This window comes from Typopeltis vanoorti, chromosome 25 (genome assembly GCF_054136105.1).
Source record: "Typopeltis vanoorti isolate ZY-2024b chromosome 25, IOZ_Tvanoo_1.0, whole genome shotgun sequence".
In the NCBI taxonomy this organism is placed as follows: domain Eukaryota; kingdom Metazoa; phylum Arthropoda; class Arachnida; order Uropygi; family Thelyphonidae; genus Typopeltis; species Typopeltis vanoorti.
Window position 1 is genome coordinate 34599088 of NC_143573.1, and position 24057 is coordinate 34623144.

The 24057-nt window shown below is 35.9% G+C and overlaps 1 protein-coding gene across 1 annotated transcript; it reads right to left on the minus strand.

The window, feature by feature from the left end:
* Positions 1–550: 550 nt before the first annotated feature.
* Positions 551–20244, minus strand: LOC150092648 (ADP/ATP translocase 3-like). The gene is made up of 2 exons (XM_090414408.1): positions 20027–20244; positions 551–1526 (listed from the first exon to the last, which is right to left on the minus strand). The coding sequence occupies exons 1-2, from the start codon at positions 20184–20186 to the stop codon at positions 784–786; spliced, it is 903 nt and encodes a 300-aa protein (XP_090270534.1). The 5' UTR covers positions 20187–20244; the 3' UTR covers positions 551–783.
* Positions 20245–24057: the final 3813 nt, after the last annotated feature.

The following is a 24057-nucleotide window of genomic DNA, read 5'->3' on the forward strand; positions in this document are numbered from 1 at the left end:
AGAACAGGTGAGATAATAAATAAGGAATTTATTACTTACCATAATACTGAGAACAGGTAGAGAGATGTGGTAATCCTGATTTTCTTCAAACTGAAAGAAATGTCCCCTGGAATCCTTATATAAAGGTTTTTAAGGACCGTTATAACATAAATACCAGATAAATCTGACTGTAGTTTATAATACTATTCTTCCAAAGTCTTGAAATCTAAACAAGTTGACTACTTTACATTAACTAGAATATCCTAATTATCTTCAAATTGCATTAAGTACCAGAAAGTGTTAGTCACATGATATTAAACTGAAATCTGTGTTCTATGTGTAACAGTGATTTAAATCAACTGTAAAATAAAGATTTTAATTGCTCATTAAATCCTCTTAGTTATTACAAGAACCTTATTAAAAAAATAAGGTTATCAAAAATAATTTCACTTGTATGGAAACTGAAAACCATCTTTTCAAAGCAGTCATTAATAACTTAAAGCTTAAATACTATCAGCTATGGAGAAAAATAAAACAGAATAAAGGCTTAAGAATGAACATTTCCATCAAATAACTTTTTTATCTTTTATTCCGATAATTTCTGGCCAACTACATATACAGGGGGTTTAGATTGTTCCGATACTATGAGATGGTGGAATGTATCTCCACAAAATAAACAAATACATCTGAATAACATTACATATACACACACATGCATAAATATATATATATGTGTGCTCCACCACTAATAACCTTAATCCATGATTGATCCTACAGTCCTTTGGAATGCAAATAGCAGTTGGCTCAGAAAATAAAATTCTTGATCTCATCATAGAGAACAAGTACTAGAGCACCGCCAGTACCTCGTATTACATTGGATAATGCACCCTTGAAGAATGCGTTACCTCCTTCAGACCTATAAATTTTGACCCAGCAGTCAAGTGTATTCTTATACATTAGGTCGGTTTTTGCACGTCCACTCTGCATCATCATCCGTCGCCGCACTGTATCAAAAGGATAGGAAATGATACCTGCAACTGTTGTTACAGTCTGTGCAATCATCCAGGAAATAACAATTGGGGTTTTCTTTGGATCAGGAAGCATACCTTTGGCAGTGTCAAAGAAGCCGAAATATGCAGCACGATAAATAATAATGCCCTGGACAGACACATTAAAGCCTCTGTAAAGACCACCAATTCCATCATGTTTGAAGATTTTAGCAAGGCAATTACCAAGCCCTGAAAACTCTCTTTCTCCTGCACCTTTTCCAATATCAGCAGCTAATCTTGTTCTTGCAAAGTCTAGAGGATACACAAAACACAAGGAAGTAGCACCAGCAGCACCACCAGATGCTAGGTTTCCAAGAAAGTATCGCCAAAACTGAGTTTTCTTATCTACTCCTCCTAAAAATACTTGCTTGTATTTATCCTTGAATGCGAAGTTGAGTGCCTGAGTAGGGAAATACCTGATAACATTGGCTAAATTACCTCTCCAGTAGCTAAAAAATCCTTGTTCTTTTGGAATTCTTATAAAACAATCAATTATTCCTAGAAAACAAATAATTAACAAAAATTAGCAGATTGATAATATGAAAAATTATTCAAATTCAGTTTTTATTAACAAAAAATGAAACCTGCCACCTCCCCTATAAATTTGGAATGAATGGGATTTAAATCATGCTAGAGTAATCTGGTACACATTAAATATTTGAACTAAGAATGCTCCACCATGAATCCATATACAGATTAACAAAACCATATTACATTCCAATCTTTAATCAGTTCAAACTGTAAATGTTAATTTAAGTTACTGATATTTTAAGTCAAAGAAAAAAGCAATACAATAAATTGTAGAAATGCAATTATAAAAAAAAGGCACCATCTAAAATTCCCAAATTCTGAGTAAATTATGACAGCTACTTTACATTTAGAGAAATTCATTTCTGACACTAATTCCAGTGTTTCAGCTGGTGTTTGTGTAGCACTATAATTTTCTTTGAAGGATTAACCTTATGAGGTCTCCAGTACCTACTCTACTAGCTCTGACTTGCCATAATGTATGTTCCACTAACAGTTCTGTTTGTTCATTACAGGACAAGTGTAAACATTTTATATACTTAGTTCTATTTCTTTAATAGAACTAAGTATATAAAATGAGTATGGGTTACTAGTTGAATGCATGATTTGAAAAAAACATTAATGTGAGCCAAACAGTACACATATTTCTTGGAACATGGAAGATTACACAGGAATGATGCAAAGACCGATGTATCCAACTATCAACCAATCAGTATCTGAGGTGTGATGAAGATTTTGGAAAAATTAGTTAGGGCCCACATTTAGAAATGGGTTGACAGTGAATCTGCATTGCAATGACCAGCATGGGTTTTGCTAAGGGTTTACCACAAGGTGAGGATTGGACATTAGGTCAGAAACCCTGGTCAGTTCTCTGCATTCCCTAAAAGGCTACTCCGAGGTCTTCCAGTTATAGAGCTTCATCCTTTCCCTCATACCTATAGCTTTTTTTGAATCAAACCGACTATGTTAAACAATAATCCAGACATTATGCAACATGTCTCACATCAGTCCTTATCTCAAACCATCCTGATGCTTGCCACGCAATAACAGAACCTTTTCTTTGTTTATACAATTATTATTATTCTCTCATATTTGTCAGAAATCTCATAGCCTCCAAAATTTATTTCTAAGTAATGTATCAATAGTCAAATGCTTTAGCAAAATCTATAATCTAAATTCTACACTTGTTCAATAACATTCCTCAAGGTAAAAATGTGACGTAGTAGTCTAACAGATCCTAAAACCAACATGCCTTAATATCATTTCACTTTCACCTTTAATCCCATTTTATCAAAATTTTATAGATATTGACCAATTCCACTCCGATTTTCACAATTAGTAAGACCTTTCTTCAGAAGTATAATTATATTGCTTCTTTGCATCATATCTGTTATTAAAGACTGCTTGCAATTTATCAGCAGCAATTTGTCTTAAGCACCTCCACATATTGCTGCATGCCCTTTGACCTCCATGTTCATTTTAGATATTGGTTCTAATATAATATTTAGATCTGTATAGCAGTTCTTCCATCATTGAATTTCTTATATCAGTTGTTTTCTGCATTCAAAATCTCAGTGCCCCCATCTTCTAGCCTTATTCTTTTCAGCAAACTATTTTTATCCCTTTATAGTATTTACTTGCTTCCTTTCTTAAGAGCATATTTTCCAATGTATCCTAATGCTGCAGCCTTTTGTGCTTTTCTTGCCATGCTATCTGCATAATTCCTCGTCTTCTCTTATGAAATCTTTCAACCAACTTGTCTTATTTTTATATACACACTACTTTCATAATGCTATTTTTTTTTTTTTTTTTATGTAACTCCATTCCACAAAAGGATGTAAACCTATAGTACATTAGTAACATGGGCAGGCAAAGGTTTTTCTAATAGGATTTTCTATTTTACTTAAATTTTTTAAATTCATTTTTATCCTCGTGTAGAAATTCTACTCTAGAGATTGAATGTGGAACTTTTTCAAGCAACTTCAGGCCTCTGAGCAGCAGTCTTACACTGGCAAAGAGATTAATCTACAATCTAAAAATTATATTCATGCTTCTAATTTATAGAAAATTTATCCCTCTGTAATTCTGTTCAATCAAATTCAATCTGATACCATTGTGAGCCTCAAAGTTTAGTAGTAGTCAAAAATACTCACATAACTAGATCTAAAATTTCTAAATTAACATCTTTCTTTAAAGAATATCCAGGTATTTAAATTAAAAAGCAGCAGCAAGAAAATCTTATCTTTCTGAAACAATCTGAATTTGTAATTTTACTTTTGATTTGTTAGCTTTGGGATGGTGCAGTGTAGTTCCTGTTCCACTACACTTTGCTATAGGACAGGGGTGTTCAACCCATCGATCGAGAAGCGATTTTTGGTCGATCTCTTGTGTATTCCTCCTTACTTACAAATTTAATTAAAACTGAAAACATAGTATTTTATTTATCATTATTTTGTATTATTTTTAATTTGCTTTAAGTGTATTGCTATTGCTTATTTATTTTTCGTTAAAATTGTCAAATCAGTAATTTTCTTATAAGTCTCGGCAAATGAATTAATTTGGATCAGTGGAAGTCGAACAGTGAGCTGAGTGAATACAATTATAAGCAAAGTGTAAAAACTCTATTGTAGCTTAAATATTCCAAAGCACATTACATCGATTTTTTTTACTTAGGTTAAGTCCATTTGAATATTGTAAAAAAATAAACTTTGTTTGTCTTGGTATAGTTTGTATTAGATGTTTTTGTAAATAACTCTTTTGAAGCTAACTGAATATACTACTTTAATAAGAATATGTTGAGTGTTAAAAACAAACGCAATGTTTTTGTCGCTGAAGCTGTACATGGCATCATTAGAAAGATTGTTATTGAAACTTGTATGTATGAGAAAGGCCTGCCAGCTCTAAGTGTAAACATATCTGAAGTCAGTCAGAAAGAGTTCAAACAACTTTCTGATGGCTGGCAACTTACAATCAAAAGAAAGCGGAGGAGAACAAAAGGCATGCCAAACTTCATGCGAGGTCTCAGAGGAGGCCAATAAAAAGGGACTGAAGCAAGCAGAAGGGGTCCTGGTTCCAGAATTGCTGTCAGAGAGACTGCCCGGATCCATGTTGTTTGAGAGAGGAGTTTCCAACCTCCAGAAAGGAGGTTCGAGATGTCGCGAGAGAGAGACACTACTTCTAGGCTGCAGACAAGGTTTCAAATTGCTGAAAGGAAGAGTTCCAATTGCCAGAGAAAAGTTTCCAGGCCAGGTTAATGTCAAACATTCACCAAAGTATTGCATTTTCATTACAATTTGATGAATCAAACGACTTCACTGATATTGCTCAGTTAATGGTATTTATTCGCATGGTATTTCAAGATTATTCAAGTAAAGAAGAACTTTTGAAAATTATACCATTATTGGGAAGGACTGAGGAAAAGACATTTTTTCGGCATTTGATGAATTTGTGTTTCACAAATTCATCAAATGCCAAACAAATATCCAGCTTTTTTCAACATACCACTGTATTATTCACCAACAAGTACTGTGTAGTAAAAGATTAAACACAAACGATGTTGTGGATATTACATTTAAAATTGTAAATTCTGTTCGAGGAAAAGCCCTGCAATGGCAGTTATTTAAATTACAGGTAGATGATGATAGGGAACTTCTGTTGTACAATAATGTTCGCTGGCTCAGCAGAAGTCAATTTTTAGAAAGATTTCTTGTATTAATTAACGATATAAAAATTTTTCTTGATGAAAGAGGAGATATTTATCCACAATTGAGTGATAAAAGATGGTTGTTACACTTATTTTTAGTAGATTTCTGTACAAAATTAAGCAATTTAAATTTAGAGTTACAAGGTAGAGATAAAAATTTAATTGACATGTTAAGTTCAATAAAAACTTTCAACAATACTTACTTTTATTAAAGAAAAATATAAATGACTGCAAATTTAGACATCTCCCATATTTATTAAAATTTTTTGAACAAAATCAAGAAATGCTTTGCTATGATTTAAAAGAATTTATTTGTGAAATGAATTTATTTCTTCCCCAACTAATTCTAAGATTTAAAGATTTTAATAAAACTGAAATGATCGTATCTTTTATCAATAATCCATTTCAAGAAAACTTGATCACAGAAATTTCAAATAAAATTAGTCGGCTGTTTGATATAAACCAAGCTGAAGTAGAACTTGAGATAATAAACATTCAGAATAGTTTACATTTAAAATCAATAAACAATGAAGTCATTTGAAAGTATGCACATGAAAAATTCCCAATATTAACTGATATTGCGCAAAAAATTCTGTCGTGTTTCGGATCGACATACTTGTCAGAATCCGCATTTTCAAATACGACCATCATAAAAAATCAATTAAGAAACCAAATTACAAATGATCATTTGGATGATTGTCTGGGATTGGCCAATTCTTTATATCAACTTGACTATGAAAATATTGCGAGGTCCAATGCCAAATTTCACATTAATTTTTTTTTTTTTTTTTTTTTTAAATCAACCAGCACCTCCTGTAACTTGTGAGTTTTTAATCAATCTGCTGTTTTTTCTAACTTTGGTTTTCCAAAATAGAGAAATAAATATTTTATTCCAATATATATATATATATATATATATATATATATATATATATATATATATATATTTTTTTTGTTGTATTAAAATAATTAAAAGATGTTCAAATCCCTTAGGGCATGGATGTCTTTCACCTTCATACATTCGTTTGTATAAATATGTATACGCTCTCCTAAGATGGACTGGGTCACCAATGGGAAGAAGCCTTCACCCTATAGTGGGTGAAAATATAGGCTCATCATCATGATAGGTATCTTGTGAACTATGCTATAGGCCTCCTGCAATGAGTATTGACTCCATGGAGATACCAATTAACAACAACAATAATAACTGAATACTGACTATGAACCCAATGTTTCATGTTTAAACATCACATGAATGGAATTCATTACACACTTTGTAACAGTATAAAAGCCAAGCATCACAATTAATTTTCTTTAAAATTGATGGATTTTAATTTTCTTTAAAAATGATCTCACCATTGGTGAGATCATTTTTACTATTAAATTGTTGCTTAATAGCAACAATGCTTGCATGATGCTGTACCTGAAATCACTTGACACACTAACCCATTAATGGGTCAGATAATCAAGAGATCACACTAGTACTTAAACTTTAACCTAAGTAATCTTTAACATAGTGAAAACAGCACAATGAAAGAACGGTTCCATATATTGTCTGTCAGAGATATTTAGGATACAATACAAAAACTATAATTATTATTATTACGGGTATCTCCATGGAGTCAGTAGACTCATCGCGGGAGACCCAAACTAGCAAAACAATATCTGCCATATCTCTTCTTGAATTCATTTACAGACGAAGAGCTCACAACTAAGTCAGGCAATGAATTCCACTCATTCACCACCCTCCAGGCAAAAAACCTTGTTCTGACACCCTTGTTAACCACACTCTTCTTTAATTTCCAGAGATGACCTCTTGTTCTTCCATCACTATAACACAGCTGAAACATTTCCCCTGCATCAATCCTATAAAAACCTTTTAGTAATTTGAATGTTTCTATCATATCCCCTCTTCTTCGCCTATCAACCAATCTCTGCAATCCACAAGCTCTCAATCTATCAATGTAGGGAGCATTTTTTATATCACTCACCAACTTGGTCACTCTTCTCTGAACCCTATCCACAGCCTCCTCATCTCCAAGGAATCCAGGTGACCAGACCTGAGCACAGTAATCCAAATGTGGAAGTATCAATGCTTTATAAAGGGGAATAATAACCTCTTTATCTCTGGATGTCAGTGTGTTCCTCAACAACCAAGTAATCCTATGTGCAATCTTGGACACCTTAGCAATGTGTCCTCTGAACTTCATCTCCCTATCTACCAATACCCCTAAGTCCCTAGCCTCATCAATCTCTTGGAGTACCTTTCCATCGATGTAGTACACAGCTGGTAATCTTTTAATCCCAAAATGCATGACTTTACACTTTTCCACATTGAACTGACATCCATTTTCTTTTGCCTATTTTACCAGCTTATTTAAATCCTCCTGCAAACTTTCAACATCAGCTTGATTTTTTTATTGCACTACACAACTTTGCATCATCAGCAAACAACTGAATATCTCCCTTTAAGCCGTTTCCTATATCATTTATATACAAATTAAACAACATTGGCCCAAGCACAGAGCCCTGAGGCACACCACTGGTCACCTGCCTCATTCTGGACTCGGCTCCTCCATACACCACTTATGGTATCTCTCCCTGAGCCATTCTCCTATCCATATCACCAATTTATTATCCATTCCCATCTGCTCCAATTTGCGTAACAGTGTTCTATGGGGTATCCTGTCAAAAGCCTTAGCAAAATCCAGAAGTACCACTGTGTAGCCAGTTCCTTTGTCCAACTCTGATGTTATTCTATTATGAATAGTTAATAGATTGCTAAGGCAGGATCTACCTTTAACAAAACCATGTTGGCCTCTATAGAGTATCATATCCAGATCCACCCATTCTTGAATTTTGTCTTTAACCAACTTTTCCAATACTTTTACCACTACTCCTGAGATGGTGATTGGTCTGTAATTCAATACCGCAGTTTTAGAGCCACCCTTATGCAAAGGAACCACTTTGCCTAACTTCCACTCCCTAGGGACCATACCAGAGTTCAAACTTAAATTAAATATCCAGGTAAGAGGGGTTGACAATTCATTTGCACATTCACGCAACACCCGAGCTGATATTCCATCTAAGCCTACCGCAGTGTTTGCATTTAAGTTTTGCAATATATTTAATACCTCTGATTCTTTAGCTTCAATTCTCGCATTAGGTATTGCTATAGGTATAGAGATATCCTCACTTGGGTGATAGACTTTTGAAAAGTGATCACTCAGTAACTCGACTATTACATCTGATTTTGTCACCTCAATACCATCAGCACCCACTAAGGTTATCCTTCCGAAGTCATTCTTCCTCTTACTTGCCACATAGCGGAAGAACTCTTTGGGATTACCCTTGATCTCTTTGGCTAAGGTCTTCTCATAATCTGATTTAGCTTTTCTTACTATGCTGGTAACCTTCCTAGCTTGAGCCTTGTACTGCTCATGGGTGTCCTGATCGCCTTTCTCCTTGTAAATTCTCCATAACATTTTCTTTTTTTGCAGTTCAAGCTTGATACTACTGCTCATCCATCTAATGCCTGCCTTGTTTGACCTCCTGACCATGGGGACACAATCTGATATTGCTTTCCTCAGATACCCGCTGATTTTATCCCAAGCACTGCTAACATCTTTTCCTTGCAATATGTTCTGCCATGGGATGGCTGCAAGCTCACTCCGAAGCTTGTTATAATTGCCTAACCTGTAGTTCCGTACATACCCCTTCTTAATAGAAAAATCCATAGATTTTGCAACCTCCCAAGTCAATACCACATGATCGCTTTCACCAACTGGAGGTAACGAGGACACCTTACTTATGCATATAACCTCTGAACCAATAACCAGGTCCAACACTCTCACACCACGTGTCCCTTCAGTTATGTGCTGTTTCAAGTAATTATCTCGTAGAAGATGTATGAACTCCATTTCCTTTTTGCTACGTGATAATTCCTCCTTCCAATTGATATCACCATAATTAAAATCCCCCATAATAATCACTACGCCTTCACTCATTGCACTAAGTTGCTGATGCATGAATTCAATATCTCCCCCCGTACTCCCTGGCCCATAGCAGCATCCAACTGTATATTTGGTTGCGTTGGTCACTATTTCGCACCAGACTGCCTCAAATGAACTCTCATTCACATGTCTATCATCATGATATACTACTTTCTTTGGCTGCAACACATCAGCTATCATCAACAGTACTCCTCCTCCTGTTCTATCTTCTCTATCCTCCCATCATAATAAAAAAAAAAAAAAAAAAGTGGAAGGTATTAGACTATAGGTAGGCATTCAAAAATCCAGCCATCGATAATCCGGTTCCTTCAGATCTCCGGCATGGATTTCGGAGCGTGCATTTTCAAATTTACCGTGTTGGCACGCCACTGTTTATGTTTTGATGGCATTGTAGTCGATAAGCATTGCGATAACCTGCTTATTCCTTCTCATTTTATCATTTATTTGCTGCTGTATAGCCCCATTATGGATTCAACAAAGAAAAGAGGTGGCGTAAAACATAAACATCGCACGTTGTCGATCGCAGAGAGAGTGGAAGTGCTAAAAAACTTGATAGTGATGTGTCTGTGCAAACCATTTGTGAAACATGACATTGGCTCTTCAACAGTGTATGATATTAAAAAACAGAAAAAAAACTGTTCAAGTGCTTTTCTGACACTGTATCAAAAAAGCAAATGTTTGTAAGGAAGTCAATGATGGGGGGAAAAAGTTCGGAACTGGACCAAGTTCTCATAAGCTGGTTTAATTTTCATGTAAATGAAGGTGTGGAAATTTCTGGTAATTTATTAAAGGAACAAGCCAAAATGTTTTATGAAGAGCTGGGATTGCAACACAAGTGTGAATATTCAGATTGGTTGCATCGTTTCAAGTCGCGACATGGCTTACAGTTTCGTGCAGTGTGTGGGGAAAAACGTTTAGCAGACAAAGATGTGGCTAGTGCATATGTGGATGAATTTGCAAAGTTAGTTAGTGATGAACATTTAAGTTCTGAACAAGTGTACAATGCTGACGAGACTGCCTTGTTTTGAAGATTTACACCAAAAAGAACTAACAACTGAGGATGCAGAATCAGCATCGGGGTTTAAAGCTTCGAAGGATTGCGCCACGGTAATGTGCTGCTCTAATGCTGCAGGTAACCATAGATGCAAGTTGCTCGTTATCAGAAAAAGTTTACATCTGAGGGCCTTCAAAGTTTCCTGTCCATTAATGTGCCAACAAGAAGGGGTGGGTTACCACTAATATTACATCGGATTGGTTTCAAAACTGTTTTGTTCCTGAGGCTAGGGTTCACTGTAACTCGGTTGGATTAGACCCTAATTGCAAAGATACTTATTTTAGACAATTGTTCGGCACATTCGATGTTCTAGAGAAAGATAATGTTTTTGTTTCTACCTCCCACCCAACTGCATATCACTAATTCAACCACAGGACAATGGTATTATATTCTATGAAGTGTAAGTATCGATCTCTGTTAATGAGTCACCTAATGAGTTCAGTTAATTCAGGCACCCCAGTACAGAAGTTCATAAAAGAATTCAACATTAAGGATGCAGTGTACTGTGTTGCCAATGCATGGAAGTCTATGAAAACATCAACACTGAAAAATGGATGGCATAAATTGTGGCCAAGTTTAATGTTTACTTCTCATTCTAACGAAGACACTGAAAATAATATTGCAGGGTTTAGGCTTCCCAAAGAAAAGCAGCTCATACAGGAACTTCTTAAGCTCATAAAGATGTAACTAATCCTGGTGCCAAGGAGCTTTCATCAAAGATAAATGAAGATGTTTTAACAGAATGGATGAATGTCGATAATGTGCCTACAGTTCATTACACTGATTCTGAAATTGTAGATATGGTTAAAAGTCTGGAGAGAAATGCCTCTACAGGTAGTGATGAAGATGAAAGCAGTGACAAAAATGAGGAAGATGTGAGAGAAAGAATCTCTATTGACAGGTTAATTACGTTGACAACTGACCTGCTGGCTATACTAGAGCAATGAAGTTTTGTAAGTGAAAAATAAATCATGAATGTTTACTTGCTCTAAGATAAACTTATTAGAGAAAGACCCAAATATATGAAGCAGCAGACACTGCACAATATATTCAAGAAAATAGCTAGGAAGCAGGAAGAAGCAGCAGTGGCATCCACACTTGATAATCCACTGCCATTAACTTCAAGTCAACCAAATATGCTGTCACCACCATCAACATTTTATTAATTAAAATTCTGTAGAACCGTTATATTTAGTTGAACATTAAAATTTCATAAGCTTTTCATTTAAGTGTTTAATTTTCTTTCTTTAAAGGACTGTACAGGTAGTCATTTGCTGTTAAAAATATACAGCATATATAACCATCCGAAATCCGGCACCCTTCAGGTCCAGATTATTGAATACCTACCTGTATAAACTTAAAGTCCCAATGGACAAGCACTGGGGGTATAAGCAGCCTTAGCTGTTAGAGAGGTAAATCAAGAATAACTTTCCCAAGTCTAGGGAAGTTTCTCACAACCATTGGTTGATTTTTTTTAAATCTGCTAATTAAGCTGCAATGCAAGCTTCAAGTTGAGCTTGAAAGCAGTACAAAGATATTAGTCTGTTTTTTTTTGGATCTCTATCAGGTAGATTAATGCTATTACCACTGCCTCTGTTGAGAGGGATGGAAGATGCAGGAAGCTAAAGTACTGTTCATTTTTCAGCATTGCAGTAATTAGAAATGTACAATGACTAAAAGGAGAGTTCAGCTGTGAGAGAATTCCGGATAGAACAGATGTTAATAGCTCTGTTAACCTGTTTTCCACCACTGCTAGGGAAAGTGATAGGAAAATTTGCAAATGTACCATTTGAATAGGTTTTCTGTAAACTGAGAAAGTACTCAAGGAGATGTGAATAAAATGTGTAGAAGAGACTTTCAATAGTAAACCAGATTCTGGGGTGATGAAATATAGTGTTGGAGGAATAAATAATATAAGTTTAAATAAGGAACTACCATGAGTAGACATATTACTTACTATTATAATAATGGAATTAACTCATGAAAATATTGTTTATTCGTAGAATTTTCCCTTGAGTATCACAGACATCATCAGTACAGGTAAAAAGGCTAATTAGACAATAACTTATATTAACAAAGCACCACCTAAGTGGTAAGGTTAAATTTCCTAAATTTATTTAAATGATATACACACACACACACACACACCCTATATATACATAAAATATTAAGCCTTTTTAAGTCATGTTTTTTGAAATGTTTTGAAACTCAGGAGCTACCCTAAGTGCCGAGTCTTCAAAATTCGAGTCATCAGAATTCAAGGAGAATCAGCCTACTAGTCAGAAACTCGGGGGTGTTGGGGGGGTCCCTTTTGAGTCTTCAAAATTCAAGAACCGGCCCACCAGTCTGGAACTCAGGGGGGGGGGGGAACCCTTTCTAGTTCAAAATCCAAGAAGAACCTGCCTACCAGTCAAGAACTCTGAGGGTTGGGCGCTCGACACTCAGGGGCTACCCTAAGTGCAGTCTTCAAAATTCGAGGAGAACCGGCCTACCAGTCCGAAACATGGGGTGGGGGAGGGGAGATAGCACCCCCTAGTGTGAGTGCTAATATGTGTGTGTATACAATTAAAAGTTAGGAAAGATTTGCTGATTTATAGATTACTATCTCCCACATGGGGGAAAGACGTAGACCATCAGATCTGTTTAGATAAGGGGAGAAGTAATGTTTCACATGTTTCTTTGTAAAGAATTTCCATTAGGTTCTTCTGTATTTGAAGAGGATGCTGAAACACAACAACTTAAAGCAGTTAATTCTAAAATACAGTCTCGAGAACTCATTTCCAAATATTGTAATACTACTGCAAATTTTCCTCACAATTGCTGTATGTGCTGCTAGTTGTGAGAGGAGTTTTTCTAAATAAAATTTGATTAAGAATTACTTACATTACTATGAAATAGACTTCACCAATGTCATCGATGATTTTGCTAACAGAAAAGCAAGAATAACAACATTTTAGAATGTTGAAATTAAAATTTTACTTCAAAAATAAACAGTGTTTTAATTTATTTCCCTATACATCATTTTGACTTTTTGTAATATTTTTGATGTGTGTTGAGAGGGGCAGCAAACTCAGGGACCGCCCTGGGTGGCAACAGCTCTAGTTACACCACTGACTGGCCTGTATGAGTCTCCTTCATATAGACTGAATTGTAGGTTACCATCTGGTTGGTGAAGAATTAAGAGGTCTAGAAAGGCTGTTTATTTACTTCTACTTCTAGGGTGAACTGGAACCTTGGATGAAGTGCATTTATTTTTTGAGAGAAACTGTTGTAATTCTCCCGAAGTGCCCTTCCAAACGGCAAAAATGTCATCCACATATCTGAACTAAAGGTTAGGTCTGGGTGTAATGTTGTCAAAGTTACGTTGTTCGAAGTGCTCTATGAAATAGTTGGCAATAGCAGGAGATATGGGATTACCCATTACTGTTCCTTCTATTTGTTGGTGTAACTGGTTTTTGAAGAAAAATAACCGGACTTTATTACAAATTCAAATTTGACTATGTCTGGAGGAAATTTTTGGTGCAGTAATTCAATGCTGTCCACCAACGGAACATTCGTAAATAGCGAAACAACATCTAGACTAATCATAATCTCCGAATCGTCTAGATGCAGATTGAAATTTTATTTCTGAAATCCACAGAATTTTTTTAGCACTTCTTCTAGTTGAAGTAGTGAGTAAATTTGGCAGAAATTTTGATATTTTGTAGATGGGACAACCTATACAGTCTACAACAGGTCTTAATGGGATTCCTGGCTTATGTACTTTGGAAGACTATATAATCTCAGTGGGCAGCCGAAGGAGGTCTTGAGTGTTTTCTTTTTTATCTTCATCCCATGTCGATATTTTTTCTATAAGAGCATTAAGCCTTTTTATTTGACCACCAGTAGGATCTGAAGTGAGGGGCCTATAAGTTGAATAGTCACGGAGTAACAGTGACATTTTTCTCTTGTATTCTCTTCTGTCTCGAATGACTACAGCCTTCCCTTTGTCAGCTTTCGTAATAATTAGGTTCTTGTTATTTTTTAGCGATTTCAGTGCTTTTTGTTCAGCGTACAATAGGTTTGGCGAGGAGGCTTGGCATTAAAAAAGAATTTTTGCAAACTCAAATCTTGTCCTGTTAGCTGTTTTTTGGAGTAAGGATCGAATACTTCTGTCTATGCTTTGGAAAAAAATATATTATGGGTACCTTATTGTAATTGTATACATATATATATTTTTATTCAATTTTTTTTTAAAATAAATTTAGGAAATTTAACCTTAGCCACTTAGGTGGCACTTTGTTAATATAACAGTTATTGATTAATTAGCCTTTGTACCTGCACTAATGATGCCTGTGATACTCAGGCAAAAATTTTATGAATAAACAATATTTTACGTGAGTTAATTCCGTTATTATAATAGTAAGTAAAGGAATAAATAACGTGTCTTAGCCAGATAGATTTCAGAACTGCAATAATTTCACGTTTCACGTAAAGCACGTTTCAGAATACTGGAATAAAGTGATGTCAAAACCAATCATGCTATCAGTATTGCTGAATTAGATATTCAGCAACACAACCAGCAAATTACTAACCCCTAAAAAACCTTAACCATGAAACAACTTTGCTGTAACATATTGTCAAGTTCTGACAGGCCCCATGATGCATACACAACACAGCATCTGCCTCTAGATACTGCCAATGCCTGGCTTGATGTGTTAAACATCCTTGCACAAGCTTTGCAGCCTACAAAAATCTCTCTCCATGATAATTATACAAAAGGTAAAAATATAATCACTAGAACTGAAAAGGATACCACTGTGATGTCATACCAACAAATAAAAACCACACCAACCTTTAGATTATGATCCCCAACTAATTTCTAGAAGAAAACTTAATATTATCTTATGGGATCCCCAAATTAACTACACCAAATTATCCCTTAGATATTGCTCACACAAGGTCACGGGTCCCCAGACATAAGATGGAAGAGAGAGAGACTGCTCACACACAACAATGATGCTACAGGTCTTATGACTTTTTTTTTTTTTTTATCTGACCCCACTCCCACAAGATATTAGTCAAATAAATTAAACTTATGGATTTTTCAGTGGACTTACAAATTAAAATAGAAGAGAAACCTGTTCCAGTTTAATTTGAAAGTCATAATGAAGCCCTTGATACTGGGTGAAAATTCTATGTTTCATCATAACAAACTCACCAATATTCCCCAATACCTTAACTTTACTTAAATGCATCCCCTCCAGATACTAATCTCTTCAATTCCGATATCTGTGCCAGTTACTTCACTTGACACCATAATATACAAACAGAAGGCAGAGTAATGCACTTCCCTCCTGTAGCTGATTTTTATACAAAGCATTTTGAAAAACATGTTTTCGATACAAGCTCAAACCTTCACCTGGCTAAGATATACTGATGTGTTCCCCATTTATTATTACCACGTGACACCTCCAGGGAGTCCAAGGACTCATCGTGGGAGGGCACACTACTCCACTTCGCTAAATACATCTCATCCTCTCCACTACTACTTAATTCTCCAACTACCATCACTGCCATCTATCACCACCAACAATAGTATTTTTTGTCTGTAAGTGGGATGAAAAAAACCTGAGTTTCTGGGAGAAAAACCCTGCTACCACTGTATGAGATTGGCTAATTCACCTTCAACTGAAAAAGCCCACATATATAAGGATTCCCCTCGTTACAACGAGAATCGAACCCAGGTCTTTTCCAATCGAAGAGCGCAATGTTCTGTTGTTCTTCCAATTGCGCTATGGCAGCTATTTGACCAGTAGCTCACAGGTATTGGTGATTTCATCTTCCACCATAGAAAAAGAATATTTACTGAACAATCACAGATCTCCCTTATGATACTTCCTCAGTTCACAGGAAACCTACCCATCACAAGTAGGTTTCCTGTGAACTGTAGGTTTCCCCCCCACCACCACCAATAATATGACATAATTGTTTCATAACATTGTTTCAATGTTATGAACCAATAACATTGAAATTCTAGTTAGAGCTACCAACTTCTATTGGAACTTGGCTTCCCTTGCCTCCCTATATTCAATGGCTACAATGGAGAAGAGAGAAACCATTTCTTCCCTGCACATCAATAACTCGGCATACAGATTATAGTAATGTTATTACCAAGGTTTGACAAATTATGCAAAATTACTCACCATGCAAAAATAAAATAAACTCAACCAAGAGTTTATTTTAATGTCCCAATAAGTCACAACACTAGTTTCATAAATTGATTAGTGGCACTATCATGGTTGGAGAATTTCCTTTATGTGAAAAAAAAAAAAAAAAAAAAAAAAAAAAAATATATATATATATATATATATATATATATATATGGAAACTAACTTATTTGTTAAAAATGAATGCCCCTTTATGTGATTTTTTTATTCCGTGTTCTTAAAGATTTTTAGAAAGTTTCATTAAACATAACATTTTTTGGAACCAGAAGCTCATTTTTTTAAGAATCTTAAATATGGTTATATGAAAGCAGTAACCGACCTCCCAGCAACTACAGAGAGCTTCTTAGGACTTCAGGTTTCCATTATACATTTTTCTTTTATGCTGCTTATGTGCATTAAAATCTCCATAGCATATCTCAGATAACGTCTGTGACAGGCAATATTCGAACCACCATACGTTTGAGGCAACTTGATAGGTCAAGTTACTCTTCGATTAAATGATGCAAGAAATCAGATTAAGATCTTTAGTGGAAACCTATTCTCCTAAACTTATTGTAGAAGAAAAACTATTTTTCTATTAGCATTATGCCTTAACTGGAAAGTCTAATATCTATTTCCAAATGGTAATGTTTTTATTATTCAATGGCTACTACTCCAGCACTTCAATTCTTTGAGGCACTGAAGAATTAAATATCCATTACAAAAAGACTTCTTAAGTATTAGAAGTCTTTTTGTAATGGATATTTAATTCCAGCTACTGTTCACCAACAAGTTATCATCCTTATTTCAGCTAATTCTGAACAGATGTCATGGAAAAATGGCAACTGAGCATGTTGACAGTTTAACATTGTCCAACATTAGGTAAAATTCCAATTAACAAACTTGCAAATGCTAGTGCTTCAGTACTGTTCTTTATATATACTGCCTTTTGCATATTATTATTCGACACCTCCAAGTAGTCCAAAGACTCATTGCAGGAGGACACCTATTGTATAACTCTCCATCACAACACAACCTCTACTACCAATCATCTACATCAGGCACCATCTACCACCCACCACCACCACAAGTAGTATTTTTTGTCTATAAATTGCGTGTGTTCTGAAGAGCCGATTTGTCTGTATGCGGGATGAAAAACCCTGCTACCTCCGTATGAGATCAGCTAACTCACTTTCGATTGAAAAAGTCCATATAAAGATTCCTCCCATCATGATGAGACTCTAACTTAGGCCTTTTCCAATTGAATGGTGCAACGTACCATCGTTCTTCCAATTGTGCTACAGAGGCACTTATCCATGCTCCACACAATAAATCCAGTCCAGTTGGGTGCTGATAGCATACTATATTAGTTTCATGAACCATGCAAACTTCAAACTAATTTCTTCAATGTTAACTGATAGACTATGCTAAAAAAGCATGTAATTATATACCAAAAACAATTCCTCATTCTTTCTGCACTGATATCTTAATCATGAATTTGATACAAATAGTCTGGTCTTGTAGGATTGTTTCATTGTAATTTTATGCAATTAATACAGCTTTGCTATGTATTCATATAATACTCCAATCTCATTGTGCTATCAAAAATTGAAGACAAGACATTCTTTATCAATACACTACATATACAATCCTGTTCACTTGCAAGACCTACTAGAAATTGCCACGTGACAAACAAGCAATCCCTCTAATCCTTCCATTTATCAGCTGCCTTATTTCTTGAACACAAACTTGATGTGCATGTCTGCACACTAACCTTTTCTCAGCAACTGTAAGATATGCTTGGTTTAGATCTGATGTATGAAATATACCATTTTTTAAATTAATAATTTATAGAAATTACACTCTTTCTGTTCATGGAATGAAGTTCCATGTACTCTGCCATTTGTTTTATAGAGTGAAACTTTTGCAATGTTATTGTTGTTAGAAAAAAAAAAAAAAGGTGTTATGGCAGTCAGTGGCACACCACCCAGGGGTAGGGGAACAAGGGGCCCTGTCCCCCTCCAAAAGAAAAAATATACTCAAAAAATTAACAAAAATCTCTTCCTAATTAAAATTCATTTTTTATTTACGTTGTGTCGTGTCTTCTGTTTCTATACTACTTATGAATTAACGGTCACACAAGGTGAGAATACCTTGTTGCTCTCGGAATCATGGCGGCTGTGAATGCAAGGCAAACGAAGTAGTGCTCAGGCAGACCGAGCACTACTTCATTTACCCGAGCTGGGCCAGAGGAGATCATGGGTATCACGTATTGGTGATCAATGCAGATAATTAGTCATAGGTAGTATTCAATGTATGATATGACTTATGACTGATTATACGTATTCAATGTATGATACTTCAACTCCCCCCACCAAGATTAAATCCTGGAGTGTGCCACTGATGGCAGTAGTTATGAAAAATTTACATTCCACAATGGCATGTGTTAACAGTTCTTAAATTGAGAAACTGAGGCAGCAGCGGTGCACTAATCCCCGATAAGGTCCTAAAATTTAATTATTTGGAATCATCATAGGCTCCTCCGTATATTCAATCCAATCAAATGCATTTTGCCAACCGAGTTTTAAGACGCGTTTGCTTTGTAAGATAAATTTTCCACCTTGTCACAAGACCGGCTAACCTTCTGCTGGAAAAAAATCTCATACATGTCATAAGGAAATTAGAATTGCCATTTTCCAATCAAGTACACATGGTGGGTTATCCTTTCCCATTGCGCTTTTAATTCCGCCATTAAAAGTCAATTCGTGAGGCATCGATAATGTAACCGCATTCCACTCACGTGACCAACCTAAACTTGCTTCCATGGGATATGGTCACAATGAGATATTAATATCGAGAATTAGTCTGATTTTTTCTCATTCAAAGTGACTCGGATAGAAGTAGCTTTCACCTTTACTTATTTACCATCAGATTCCATGACCATCCGTGACACCTATCCAGGTTTGGAGAACAGGAAAGCGATTTCCTGCTCGGTACTGTTATACAAGCATCTTTTGAACACTTTCAAAAAAGATTTGAACATTCAGAAGATTCATATTTCCTTCTCGCTGTTTCGCCCCTTCCCAATTCATATTTATGTTTACATAGATCTATTTTTCCAATCCTGAATTAAACAGAATTCGCCCCCCCCAAAAAAAGCGAAAGGTTGGTTAATTGTATATCAGAATTGATGTACGATCTTTTCATAAGCTCATTTTATTCATAACTGCAATCAAAGCGATTTTGCATTTGCAATTTAAAGTAGTAGTTGATTCTGTGAGGTAGTATGGGATCCAAAGTATTTGCTCTTTAAGTCGATCTCAAATCATTTATTCTAAAATTTTCGTTCCAAAGTAATATCATCTACCTATCAAAATGCCAATCGGGTCAGATGATTGTATTAATTTAAAACTAACAAACAAAAAACTTTTTTGATAACATTACACAAGATGGCGGAGAAACGAAATTATACCGATGCAGGATATGCATAGGGCAAATTACTCTTGACTCACCTTTATAATGCTTGTCTGGAGATATCTGCTTTGACGCATGCTGCACTTGTAAGAGAAGTTTTACACGTTCGATAGGTGCTACGGCTGTTTTTGATATTGCAGCGGCTATACCACCCGCAACAAAATCTTTCATAAACGACACGGGATCAAAACCTGCCATTGCTATAATATATGTATGTATATATTTGTTCCTTTGTACGAACCGGTACCAGAAAGACAAGTGGAAGCAACGCAACACTCTTTATTGGTTCTCTGTGAAAGACCGCTAAGACCGCAGTAAATATCCGGAATACGTAAATAACTTGCTATCACGAGCATTTTAGATTCCAAAAGTTCTGATGTATAAAAATGTTCAGAATAAGTTTATATATTTTAATAGAATAAAAGTAATCAATTTTAAAAGAGAAAAGTAATATAAGAATTAAACCATTTCAAAATAGGAGCGAAACTACTGGATATGAGGTAATTGACAAAACAGCCTCAGCCATTCGCTACTTCCCTTTCGTCAGCATGACGTATTTCCTCATCATGATGTGTATGTGTTAAAAAAGAAATAAATTATAAGATGTCATTTAGACAACGAGTTACGGTAATGTTAGCAGCTGCTTGGAGGGTTAAATACATCATAATTTATTGAATCGCTGTTTTATGAAAAATAGTTATAAATAAATTTGATTTACAGCGCAAAGAAAATATAAAACATTTTTATTATATTAGAAACGAAAAAAAAAAATCAGCTAACGCCTATTTGTTCCCGTATACGGAGTAGGCAGGGCCGTTTACCCTATCTAACTTATATCTAACTTATCAGAAACGAAAAGATATTAAATGCATCTGAGAATTTGACTGTAATGAATATGACCATGTTACCACCGATTGGTGAGATTGATCATAATGTTTTGACCTGGGAGATGGCTAAATGTGTGGAATTGAAAATTCCACACATTTAGCCATATCCTAGGTCAAGACAATTCCAGGTCCAGATCAATTACATGTGGAATTATCGGGTTGGTAAGAATGACGAGCTTAGGAGATTGCTTGGTTCAGCCATGGCATATAAAACTGCAAGGGCTGGAGGTTGATAGTGCATGGGAAGCGGTAAAGGAGCGTTTGAAGGAGGTAATGGCTGACTGTATACCTAGAGTCCGGATAGTAAATCAAGTAGGGGTTAAATGGATGAATAACACCATTAAGCTTGAGCTGCAAAAAAAGAAACAACTGTGGAGGGAATTTAAGCAGAAAGGTGACCTGCAGGCCCATGAACAGTATAAGGCACAGGCCAAAAAGGTAACGAGTGGTAAGAAAAGCAAAAGCGGATTATGAAAGGAAATTAGCCATGTGCAAGCTAAAGAGAATCCCGAACAGTTTTTTCGATATGCTTGCAAGTAAAAGAAAAAAGGTATATGGCAGAATGATTTTAAGGAATGCCAATGATAGGGAGGTAACTGAATCAGTTGATATACTGGAATTACTGAGCGAGCACTTTGCAAGTGTATATCATCCCAGTGGTGATATTGCAGGTATGAAGGAAGAACAAATAGCTTATATGGATAGTATATTACAAAACCTTAATGTGGATACATCTGTGGGATTGGATGGTATACCAGCTCAGGTCTTACGTGAAGCGGGCACTGACAATTCTTTGTCAGTGCCCTTGGCCATTTTGTTTAATTTGAATCTCGGGTCTGGGTTAGTCCGAGAGGGTAGAGAGAGGGGAAAATAGTTCCACTGCATAAAGGAGGTTCCAAGACTGCTGTTGCAAATTACCTACCGATCAGCATATCAGGAGTCGTTATCAAGGATTTGGAGAAAGTAGTCAAGAGAAAAATACAGGAATAGCTAGATGAAATGGAGATACTGTATGGGGGGGGACAGCATGGTTTTGTGAAGGGTAGATCATGCCTCACTAACTTGCTTACGTTTTATAACAGTGACGACTGAACTGGATAAAGGTAATGGGTATACATTGATACTGCTGGACCTTGCTAAGGCATTTGACAGGATACCACATGGAATCCTAATCAGTAAACTGCAGCATATGGGGATGAATATAGGGTTGGCGAGATGGATAGGAGGGTGGTTAATGGAGAGATATTAGAGAGTAGTTTATTCAGGGGTAGAGTCCAAAAGACGACCTGTGACTAGTGGTGTGCCACAGGGCTCTGTTCTTGACCACTACTATTTAATTTGTTCATTAACGATATAGGAAAGGCAGGCCTGGCGCGAGAGAGGGGAAGAATGGGTGAATGCCACAGGCAGAAAAGTAAAAGGGTAGAAAACTTAGAGTTTATGTTACAATTATACTGGAGGCAGAAATTTTTTTTAAAAATATTAAGTTTATATATATATACATATTTATAAAGATAAGTATATTTTATTCTAATTATATAAGCTCCAAATAATTATTTTTATTTTGATAATCCCTGGGACCAGTACCGTCGACAGGGTGTAGTACAGAGGCAGCCTGCCTCATGGCTCTGCTTAACACTCGGGCGCTAGCATCTGATCTGACAGATACATGCTAATTGTTCACATGAATATTCTTTAACCTATCTATTGTATAGGTTGAAGGTCATGAGTAGCTGCGCGTGAGTATATTTCGAGTGCTATTTGCACTTTTGTTGTTGCTGTCAGTTTGGTTTAACACGTGTTATGCAAAGATTTGTGATATTTGACCTTGCGGAGGTCCCGGCAGATCTGATAGACACTTGCTAATTGACATACATATTTTATTGTATATAGGTTGAAGGTCATCACTAACTGCGCGTGCGTATGTTACGAGTGATATTCCGCACTGTTTTTTTTTTTTTTTTGCTATCAGTTTGGTTGAACACGTTTTTTTTTTTTTTTTTTGTAAAGGTTTGTAATATTTGATAGTAAATTGTATCTGAGAGATACCGCGAGCTCCAATGTCAGTATAGCTCATAAATATAAATGGTCAGATTTTACCATTATCATTAACATTACTGACAGGATGAGTGAAGCACTAGTGCTTTTCATATTCCCCTTTATCTGTAATGAGAGTTGTTTGGGAATGGGAGGTTTGTGAGCAGTTAAGCTCACCCTCTGAGGGCAGTTATGTTAGCTATGATCAGTTGAGAGAAGAATAGCCTTCGGTCTTTTGTGTTTGTGGTAATCAGTTTCATTGTAATTGACAGATTGTACGATTAGTGGGTTTGAATGTGAACTTGACCTCACGAAGAATCTTTCTGCAAAATCACGAAGAAGAGAGGAGATGTATGGAATGCCAGTTTCTCGGTGAATCTGTGAATTTTTGATGAACTACGGAGCATCCAGGATCCTCCTAAGGCATTTGTTTTGGATTCTCTGTAATTTCGAAATGTTTGTCTTGAAGTGTGACTCCATGTTGGCGAGGCGTAGGTAATGACTGGACGTATTACCATCCGGTAAAGAAGCAATTTATTGTGTAGGTTCAATTTACTCTTGCGGTTGATCAATGGGTAGAGCTGTGGTATTATTTTGGAAGATTTGGAGCCAATGAGATTGATGTGCTTGTTAAAAAGGAGTTTCTTATCCATTAATACCCCAAGATATTTGGTCTCTAATTACCATGCGATCTTATGACCAGAGAGCAGGATGTCTTCTTTATTGCAGACCTTTCTTCTTGAAAACAACATGGCTGAGCTTTTAAGGGGTTCACTTGAATCCTCCAGTTGGTGAACCAGTTTGCTAGCTCATTGATACTTCCTTGGAGTCTAATGATTGCTAGGCGAGGGCTGAGCGATCCAGCTATAACAGCGGTGTGGTCGGCATAAAGGGCCGTAGTAGTTGTTCTTGAATTGAGAGAAATATCTGCCATATAAGTTGTGAAAAGTATTGGGGCCAGAAGAGAACCCTGAGGTACTCTTGCCAGGATTTTGTGCCTTGATGACACAATTCCGTTGAGTTTTACTTGCATGTATCTTTCATTAATATATGAATATATGAGTTTCACTAGTTTAATTGGGATATTGTTTTCAATTAGTTTGAAGATAAGGTCTTGATGCCAGACCTTATCAAAGGCCTTGGCA

Coding starts and splice junctions, on each gene's coding strand:
- LOC150092648 (XM_090414408.1), bottom strand. CDS start 20,186: ATGGCAGGTTTTGATCCCGTGTCGTTTATGAAAGATTTTGTTGCGGGT. Junction 1,527..20,026: donor TCCAGACAAGCATTATAAAG/GTGAGTCAAGAG, acceptor TTTGTTTTCTAG/GAATAATTGATTGTTTTATA.